The sequence below is a fragment of the Protobothrops mucrosquamatus genome, unplaced genomic scaffold (genome assembly GCF_001527695.2).
Source record: "Protobothrops mucrosquamatus isolate PMUCROS unplaced genomic scaffold, P.Mucros_1.0 scaffold3823, whole genome shotgun sequence".
Classification (NCBI taxonomy): domain Eukaryota; kingdom Metazoa; phylum Chordata; class Lepidosauria; order Squamata; family Viperidae; genus Protobothrops; species Protobothrops mucrosquamatus.
In genome coordinates this window covers 63628-74206 of record NW_015389775.1, presented here as the reverse complement: position 1 = coordinate 74206, position 10579 = coordinate 63628, and the positions used below count along the sequence as shown (strand labels likewise).

General features: G+C 37.0%; 1 protein-coding gene across 1 annotated transcript in view; it reads left to right on the top strand.

Annotated features, from left to right (window-relative positions):
- Positions 1–382: 382 nt before the first annotated feature.
- NUP210 (nucleoporin 210) overlaps positions 383–10579 on the top strand; it is a 73720-nt gene continuing 63523 nt past the window's right edge. The window contains exon 1 of the mRNA XM_015827632.1: positions 383–902. Within this exon, the coding sequence (XP_015683118.1) occupies positions 739–902 (164 nt within the window). The 5' untranslated portion in view covers positions 383–738. The remainder of the gene's footprint in view (positions 903–10579) is intronic.

Here is a 10579-nt window from a genome sequence, read left to right as displayed (position 1 = left end):
CCAGAATTACACAAATTTAAGATCACAGTTCAATATCACTAGGAGATAAAATCATAGCTGCGGGCGATATGATTACGAAAAATCAAATTATCCCATTCAGATAGGCTTAACAGCTTTTTTTTTTTTAAATCAATCCAAGCCAGTTTCAGTATTGATACATTGTACCAACTTTTGCGCCGCCTTTGAACAAAAATTGATTCAGTTCAGCACGGAAAGGCAGGCCCAGGAAACTGTCTCGACAGCTTTCTTCTACACTCCGTTTTCCACTCCTTCAGATCGCGGTCTCTGGAGGGGGAAAAACAACAACAACAACAAAAAACAAGTCCCCGCTTCGTTAGCGGTACTGAAAATAAAGAAGAAGAAAAAAACACACCCTTCCTTCCCATGAGGTCCGGAAGAGCGGCTGCAGTGTCCCCAGCGGCTGTTAAGCGAAGTCAGTTTGGCACCTGATGCTGCTGCTTTCGTTCTCCCGACTCGCAGCCAAGGTCCTTCTCACTCCGCCTCTTAACTACGAGGGGGCCGCGCTTTGGTTTGCCCGCGCTGTGACGTCCCTCGAATAGCAAGTCGGAGCGGGCAATTCCTGCCAGGACCCCCGGCGGAGTAAAGCGCCGCAAACTTAAGCGGCTTGCCTTTTTTTACTCGGGCTGCAGAAGAAAAGCGCTCCCCGGAGAAAGGCGCCGGACTCTCTGCCTTTCTCGAGAACAGGTGAAGGGGATTCCGTAGCAACTTCCCAACAGGATGACAGCCGCCGTCTCTGCGCCCCGAGCGTCGCTTTGGCTCCTTTGGCTCCTGCCTTTTGCCGCGGTGCCTTCCAAGCTCAACATCCCTAAAGTGTTGTTGCCGTTCTCTCGGAGCGCAAGGATTAACTTTACTCTGGAGGCAAGCGAAGGCTGCTACCGTTGGTAAGCGAGGGAGGGGGAAGGAAAGCTGCGTTTGAGCGCGCCGGGCCTCCAGAAGCACATGGCGCATGTGCAGCAGCCGCTTGCGCAACACGTGGGGAAAAAAAGCTGAGGTTTAGTTGGGCGCTCGAAAAAAATGAGCTCCTCTCTGGACCTGCGCCGAACGAATCAATTGGCAAGATTTTTTTTTTTTTTTAAGGAGTTGGTATTGAGTGGATTCCACACTAGAGTAGAATAACTCTTACTTTGCTGTCGGAGTAATTAGTAAGTCGCTAAGGCGCTTGCGCACTGCCTGAGACTCGGGCGCGTAAGAAACACAGACCTTGCTTCCAATATTCGGGAAATCAGCCCATTAAATCGGGAAAGTTGTTTTTCTTTTGTGGCTTTCTTTTGAACCACAGATGTTCGCATTTACCGTTCGGGGATCCCCGGTTCTTAACTTCAACGCTGTTGGGGTGTTAAAAGTTTTGTTTCTTCCGGACAGAATTATACGGAGTACACAGGAATACTGTATGCGCGGTGTGGCCTCATCAGAATTCAAAACTTTCTGGAACAGAATGAATTGTATGCTAGTGTATTGGTTTTCTTAAGAACCTAGGATGGACTGCTGTTGGAAAGGGAAATTTTATATGTAATAAAAAAAGAAATTATACAAGTCCTTGCTCGTTTAGTCAAGACTTAACAGTAGTAAAACTGGTTGGTTCTGTCTTCATCTCTTTCCTGTGCTTATTACCCTTGGTTTTGGGGTTTCTATAGTACAGAACAAGAGCTGTTGAAATGGACAGTTCTTTTGCAAGTCTCAAATAAAAGCTTGGGTAGTATAATAATCATTTTTCTTAATTATAAAAGAAACATATCTTTTTATTCTTCAGGGTATGATCTTCTTGCTCTCAGACAAGGAAAAATTCAGATTATTTCCAAAACAATTATGCCACCCTAACTGTGTGTGTGTGTGTGTGTGTGTGTGTGTGTGAGAGAGAGAGAGAGAGAGAGAGAGAGATCTTTTTATTCATCTTGATCTTTTCATGCATGTTATTTAGGTAAGATATTTACATGCTGCTGTCCAAGTCAACTTATTTTAACAATAAAAATAACTTGTTTATAATATTAATATATTTCCTGTGTATCACTGTGAACTTTCTATTGGTGATTATAAAGAATATTTGAAATATCAGTACCAATGTGCAGATTTTATCAGAAGTAAGCCTGATTGTGTTCAGTTAGTGTATAGTTAGGTAAGATTTATAGGATTAAAACTTTAGTGACTAGTGCAAAGTGTAATCTTAAGTATTCGTAGCAATTTATTTGGGTTTAAAATATCTCCTTAATTGTATAGAATGTGCGGGTATGGTAGTATTTATATACTTCTTACTCAGACAATATTTTTAATTATTCAATTATGAAAATATCCAGGATCTTTCATAGTTTAATAACTACAATGTCTATAAAGATGAATTAACCTTCTCTCATAATTCATTATTGTAAAGTACTTTCTATTCAGTGTCACATATGTAACAGAAGTGAATATATTGCTATCTTCATCATATTTCTTTCTGTTTCGGAAGCTATGCTAAACCAAGATTAGCAAATACATTCATTTTTGAAAATTTCAATTAAAATGTATTTACATAATTAGATCAGATAGCAATAAGATGGTATTGTTAAAATTTGATTGGGAAGCATAACAGGAACAAAGCTGCTTAAAATGCAGATCAGGTAACAATGTAATTGTACTTTTTAGTCAAAAAAAGAACTGTCGGTCAGTTTAACTGGCAGTCTGATCTTGCCCATCGTTAAAATAAATTCCAAAGAATTAAGTGAAATCAACAACTTTGCAAAATTGCATTAAAAATTAATTAGTTCATGTTGACTTTAAGAATAATTAATCTTCAATTGGTTTAACATAGTGTATGAAACTAAAGTTATGGTCTAGGCATGCTTAACCTTTAATGTTAACAATAACATTTACCCTAACATTTAAAATTCTAAATTGTGCTTATTATTGCTAGTAGTTATTTATCTATGGATGATGTTCCAAACAGCGGGGGGGGGGGGGGGAAATGCTCCAATAGTTTGTTGTTTTTATGCTCCCTGGCTGATAGTTGCACTTCTTTGTAGGAAGTGGCTGGTGCTTCTGGGTTTCCATTTTGCAAAAAAGAAAATAAAAGAGCCATAACAGCCTGATTTGAGGTCAGAGTTACCAGTCAATCACTTGTATTCCAATGACACACTGGACTATTGATGAGCTAATCACATCTCAGCCTCGTATTTTATGTGAACATGGAGTACGGTTTGGTATATCATGCAGTGTTTAAAAAATGATACACTGGACTATTGATGAGCTAATCAGATCTTAGCCTCATATTTTATGTATTTTATGTTAACATGGAATATGGTTTGGTATATCATGCAGTGTTAAAAAAAATGAGTCGAATAAGCCTGTTGTATAAACATTGAGTTAAAAAAAAGGCCTGTGAACAAAACCTCCGGGATGGTGATCTTTTTTTTTTTTTTTTTGCTTTGGTTTGTTTTAGTGGTGAAAAAACAGTTGAGAAATAATGGACAACCTTTGTTCCATTCCGGATGACATCGGAGTTATGATCAGACCAATAAGATCTAAAACATGATCAGGGATCCTTTTTTTAAAACAATTTCAACCATGAATCCAACTTAAATGATATGCTAAGACTAGCCGTTGCAGGTCTAGTAACCCAAAAAACTAGACAACCATGATTTTTCCATCAAAAAAAGATTAAAATGAATCACAAATTATTATTATTATTGTTGTTTTGTTGTTGTTGTTGTTGGAAATGACTTTGGAGGTCATCTAGTCCAACCCCCTCCCTGCTCAGACAGGAAACCCTACCATTTCAGACAAATGGCTGTCCAGACTCTTAAAAACTTCCAGTGTTGGAGCATTCACAGCTTCTGGAGGCAGGTTGTTCCACTGAATAATTGTTCTAACTGTCAGGAAATTTCTCTTTAGTTCCAGGTTGCTTCTCTCTTTGGTTAATTTCTATCCATTGCTTCTTGTCCTGCCTTCAGGTGCTTTGGAGAATAGCTTGACTCCCTCTTCCTTGTGGCAACCCCTTAGATATTGGAACACTGCTATCATGTCCCCCCCTCATCCTTCTCTTCATTAAACTAGACATACCCAATTCCAGCAGCCTTTCCTTATATGTTTTAGCCTCCAGTCCCCTAGTCATCTTTGTTGCTCTTCTCTGTACTCTTTCTAGAGTCTCAACATCTTTTTTACATCGCGGTGACCAAAACTAGATGCAGTATTCCAAGTGTGGCCTTACCAAGGCATTGTAAAGTGGCATTAATATTTCACGTGATCTTGATTCTATCCCTCTGTTAATGCAGCCCAGCACTGTGTTGGCTTTTTTGGCAGCTGCAGCACACTGCTGGCTCATATTTAAGTGATTGTTACAATAGAATAGGTGAAATCAAATTTAAATTTATATATTCAGCTGTCCATCTCTGATGTTCTGGGTGAATAATTTGTGAAAAAGATAAATGAGGCCTGGTTCTTTCATTTTTCCTGTGTAACTTAGATCAATCATTTTCTATAAATCTTGATAAGATAGAAATAATAATTAAATTTAAAAGTGATGTGAGATATTTCTTCATATTCTTTATGCAGTCTGTTTTAAAATAAATTGCCCAATGATACTATTTAACCGTTTGTACCTATGTTGCAATTATGATAGATAATTTGCCCATATAATTTATTTTCATGTAAGCAGACCCTGAACCTGCAGGTATAACACTAAGGAGATAATATAATTCTGGTAAATTTTATGAAAAAAGTGTAGAACCTATATAAATGTTGTACTACTGTGGCCATAAAATCACAGTAGGGTTTCTTCAGACATTCAGATGCTTTTAGCTTCTACATGCAATGAGGACGGAGAATTGGTTGCTCCTCTATTGTTTAACATATTGTCATCCTAAATGAAAATAGACTGCACCAGAAGGACTCCTTTGTTCCTGCAGGCTGTTCCTGTGATTTAGAACCCTGATATTGTAATCTAATAAAGCTTGCATGTTTAAGCTGTTAACCATCCATGACTGACTGACATAATCACATTCATACAGCAGAGCAGTGCTCACTGGGGCTATGCAATGTTCCAGATTTGAAGAAGAAAAGATGATTTGGACTGTGCAGAAATACCCAAGTTGTACCTGTCAGCAGCTTAAAAAGCGAGTAGCTGCATGATCCTACAAAAAGACATGCTTGATTTCTAGAGATAACAGCAGGTGCAATGTACATACCAAATGTGCTCCAAATCACCTTTCAGAATTCAACAGTCCTAGTGCTCATGAGATATTGACAACTATCTCACAATAGGATTCAGAGTTTCTCCCATTAGAACTGTTGGACAACTGACTTTTAATGTGTTATCTGCCTATATATAATGTTGGTGCTAGTTCTTGCTGAGTGTGGGTAGTCTTGTACTATGGGTGGTCGACTTACAACCACGATTGAGCCCAAAATTTCTGTTGTTAAGTGAGATTTGTTAAGTGAGTTTTCCCCATTTTACGACCTTTCTTGCCACAGTTGTTAAGTAAATCACTGCAGTTGACAAGTTAGTAACCCGGTTGTCAAGTGAATCTGGCTTCCTCATTGACTTTGCTTGTCAGAAGGTCACAAAAGATGATCACATGACCGTGGGACATAGCATAAATTTGAACCAGTTGCCAAATATCTGAATTTTGATCACATAATTGTGGGGATGCTGCAAAAGTCATAATTGTGAAAAACAGACATAAGTCACATTTTTCAGTGCCATTGTAATTTTGAACAGTCACCAAACAAACTGTACATGTTATTGATCATTTGTCTTGAATACACAGTACAATCAATATGATTGTGTTAGTGGGTTAATTTCTTGTAAAAGAATGATCTGCCAGAGAACCATATCTTTGGTAAAGATATGCATCTTTGTAAGTTTGTAAGTTAGAGCAGATAAACACAGTTTTGGGCAATTACTGGAACCGAATCTTAAATTTCTTATATAATTAACAGTTGTGGTAATGCATGATTCAGCCAAAGTTAAGCAACTGAAATCTTATTGATTCAAAATGAAAGAGTTAAATACCTCACAGCAAAAAAAATTAAATAAATCACCACCTGAGAATATTTAGAAAATTCAGGAAGTATAATTAGGATCAGTTAATTCAACAGACTTTTTAAAAATGAGAACAAGTGTTGGCATTAATTCAATCTGTCAGTATCTTCAAGCATATATATATGTGTGTGTGCATGTGTGTATGATATATATACATACATACATACATACATACATACATACATATACATAGATGCATTCCAAAAACTATTAAAAGCACTAATCTCCAGGACAGTAAAACCTTTTTAATAACTGAGCTTTCGTCAATCCACTGTTGATGTCGTCAAAGTATGATATATATGTATCATTTTAGCCATTGTCTATCCACTGCAGGAGGAAAACCTCTTCCACATGTTTCCAACCAATATGGTCCTGAGCTTTCTTTTGCCAATTGGGCCGGCGATACTTGCTGATGTCGTTGATATATATATCAACTATATATACAATAGTGTATATCTGTATTTTTAAACTTTTTTTAAAGATTGCAGTAATTAATGAGAATCATATACATATATAATTGCCATTACTTTTATCTTTCTGACTTCTTACAATTGCATGTGATCTTTGTATAGATTTAAAAAGAAGAGTCTAGATCAGCTTGCAAGTTGCATGCATTCCTGGACAGCTAGTAATGAGGCCCACAAGACACACACCCCTTCCCAAATAAATGAAATGTTGTTATTTATATCCATTAACTATATTATATACTTTACACGCGGTCCAGGCAAACCAAAAGGTTGGACATTCCTGAGCTAGATTTAAGGGTAGTGAAAGTTGGAGGGAAACAGATTGGAAGGAATGAAATATATTTTTAATTATAAAAACATTGCAGATTAGTTTTTACTATTTCAGAATTTTCCAAATTTAAAACTGCTACATTTAAAAAAAACAAACCATTGTTTTGGAGTTTCATCCTTTTCACTTGTAATGAATATGTACCTTTCTTCAAAAGCCTCAGCAGTTAGAAATATTATGATATTTTCACTATTCCTCTAGGTTTTTGATTTTNATTTATTCTCTAGATCAGTATTTTGCAGTTCTGAGTATGACACTTCCCACCCCCAAGTATGCAAAATAAGTTTTAAAGTATGTATAGATGATTCTTACATTTTTAAGGCTTTATGGAATGTGTCAAGACTCAGCCCAAACAGTTTAATCATCAGTATGTTAATTCAGAAATAACTCTTGAATGTTCAATTGAATTTATTTCCTGATTAAAGTATGTAATAGTGCAGTCTACCAGTCCATGTTTATAATGCAATTATATTTTCATTGCGCCTAAGAAATAGAAAACAACCTGTTTTTGCCAACTGATCACATGAGTAAGACAGCTACAGAGGATACCGTTAAAGTAACATTTCTTGTCAAATAATCTATCACAAGTCTAAATCTATTGGAGATGTAGTTTGGGCTTATTTTATTAGGGATCCTTAATCCTGATGCATATAGAGGTCTGCTTTCTTTAGTTTTAAATAGGTATAAATGCATTCATTTGACATGCCAATTGTGCTTCAAAAGATCAGGTCTACAAAATAACTGCTGACAAGAAAGACATATAGATGATTGGATTCTTTTTACTTTATCTGAATTCACATATCAGACTAAGACATGCTTTGCTAAGCAGTAGCTTATTGAACCATTTATAACTGACTGGGTTCATATAAATAAAAATCTGACAAACCACATAAATAATTTCCAAACCAGGAATGGACAAGAGGCTAGGTATCATCAGCATATTGAAGATGTCTCACCCCAAGCCTTCAGATGACTTCTTCCAGTGACTGCATTTAGATACTATGCAACACAGGAGACAGTGTTGAACTCTGGAGCACGCTACAACGGAACGTTCAACTTTCTCCCACTGTCGCTTCCAACTGAATCCACTCACTCATGTAGAAGTGGAACCAATGTACTGTAAAATGGTATCCTATATCACTATTTTCTTGCCAGAAATGCGGAAATTGGTGAGCCATGCTTCCTTTTGTTCATCCAGCCAAGTTTCAGGGATGTGTGCCAAGTTTGCTCTCCATGATTGCATTGGAAATGAGGTTAAAGACAGATGTGATATTTGGAAGCATCAGTCTGAGTCTGAGGCTTGCATCAATCCATGTGCCTCTCTTAAAAATTGGGGTACCTTAATTAAAGGTTCAACATTTTGTGCCAATTCCTCTTCTCTTGAAATGCAAGGATTCCTGCATATTTTCACAGCCTCCCATTGCCATTCTTCCTTTCATCTTTGCCGTCTCTAGCTATCTACTCCTATTTCCAATCACCCAGTATCAAATAACAGCATCAAAAAAATATTCAATTACAGGTACACCTAATTAACATTTTTTCCAACATCTTACCACTGAAATAGCCCCTCTTTTTTTCCCCTCACCCTCTTTCTTCCATCTCTCCAGTTCCTATCTGGCTCTCAGCCATCTGGGTTAGAGGGGACCAAGATCCTTCTCTATTTTTTCATTGTAGGGGCTTTTCAGTTCTTCAGCTCCCACTAGAAAAGCAAATGGTTTCATCCTTATTTCGTTGGTTTCTTTTGTTTTATCCCAATGGTGCTTTTCCAAAAGGCAACTGGACTTTTTTTTTCTTTGAAAACATTTAGCTTGTCATCCAAGAAGCTTCTTCAGTTTCCTAAGAACTGAAGAATATATGCAGTGCCCTTCTGGATCAGGCTCACAGCCCATCTGGTCTAGCAGTTTATTCTCACAGTGACCAACCATTTGTACAAGGAAGTCCATTAGCTTCTCAGCAGATTGCCTTCAGAAGCAGTCACACGTACAAAGACTTTTCCAGGCAGGTTCCAAATACAGGCACCTTTAACAAGAAAAAGATTATATACTTAAGTGAATATTTGGTAAGTGTCATAGTGGGTGAAACAATGTAAGAAGTGTATTATTTATTAGAAAACTTGAGTCTTACAAATCTACAGGATACTACTAGTTGACTTAACACTTGACTGAATTGAAACAATCTTTGGTGCCTAATAATGTTGTGTCACCCTCACATTCTTCCATTTATCTTTATCTACAATTATCAAATGAACAAAAGGGAAAGGATTATTTTTGTGAATGCACATGATCTTAATGTATTTTGAAACACTGTAATTGGACATTCTTGGTAAACAAATGGGGCAAATGAGGATGTCTCACCTTCCCCTCCCTCCAGCACCTCCTTATGTAGGTAGAGGAGTATGGATATGGCTTTGAAGAAGGGATTCAATAACCATTGTATCAGCATCAATTTAACCACATAGACAGGAATGATAAGGGGAAGAAATCAAGATTTTCCTACTTTAATGGACGGTAAATCTCTGTCCAGCTTTCAAGATTCTATTGTTATACCATATAATAATATTTCTGTAATTTTTGTGGTGTTTGTTTCCTGACCTGGTCTAGATATTCCACTGCCAGTCCCAGTATCTGCTTACCCTGAGAAAATGTTAAATCAATTTTGCCAGGTCAGTCTCCTCAAAAACATCTTCCAAATGAACTTCCAGATGTATCCTATACAGGAAGTCCTGGGTCCAACTGAAGAAATTCATTATTTAGCATGTTCCATAAAGACTTAAGAAATTCTTTATGACTTGTGGTTTTATGATTTCCAAGAATCAGGACACTTAGCATTTTAAACTGAAGGCTAGCATTGATGTTCTTGATTCTGTATGGGCAGATGTAAATCAAGGGGCTATTTTAATAAAAGCATTGTTCTTGAATCAAGTGTTTGGCTTAATGGCCAGCCCGGATGCTGGCAGTGACAAATATTGATTAATATCAACAGAGTCTTTTGGATGCTGTATATGAAATATTCCCTGTACAACCTGACTGGGTTAAAAGCCATTCTTGCAAGGAAGACACCTGAAAAGTGTGCAGGTTTATTACAAATGCTTGTAATAATCAGCATTCAGAATTGTTGCAATTTTTTCACAGTCTTTGCTGTCTTAGTTAATGGTTACCTGAAGTTAGCGATCAAGCTAAATCAATAAATAAATGCTGAATGTGACTACCCATCGTGTCCATGAAATAGAAGCCAGACAGAAGACAAGTAAATATAACTTTATGATATACAAACTACATATAGAAAACATTTCTTTCTGGCCAAAATGACGAGCGTCCTTGATCCCAATTCAAGCTTGTTATAAGTATGGACAGGTAGATCACTGAAAGACACTGCACTCAGAATTTTAAACTCAAGTAATCAAATTAGGGCTGAGAATAACTATTTTCTGTTTCTATTTGTTTCCACTTTTGCCACTTGCTACTTTTTTTCTGTAATATAAATGGGAAGCTGTCTCCTTTTCTTGTAGACACTGGAACTACTTGTTCTCCTTTTCTTGTAGATACTGGTACTACTTGTTCTGAGTGTGAAACAATAACCTTTATTGTCATTTTTTACTATGGGCACACTACACATTAAAAATGAAATTCTGTTGCCTGCTCTCAAAGGGTTTTACACATGCATAACACACATATATACATGCTATATACGGTACATGCATCCCAATTATTCTGAGCAGTCTTATTAGATGGTTACTTTGAGACTTAAGAT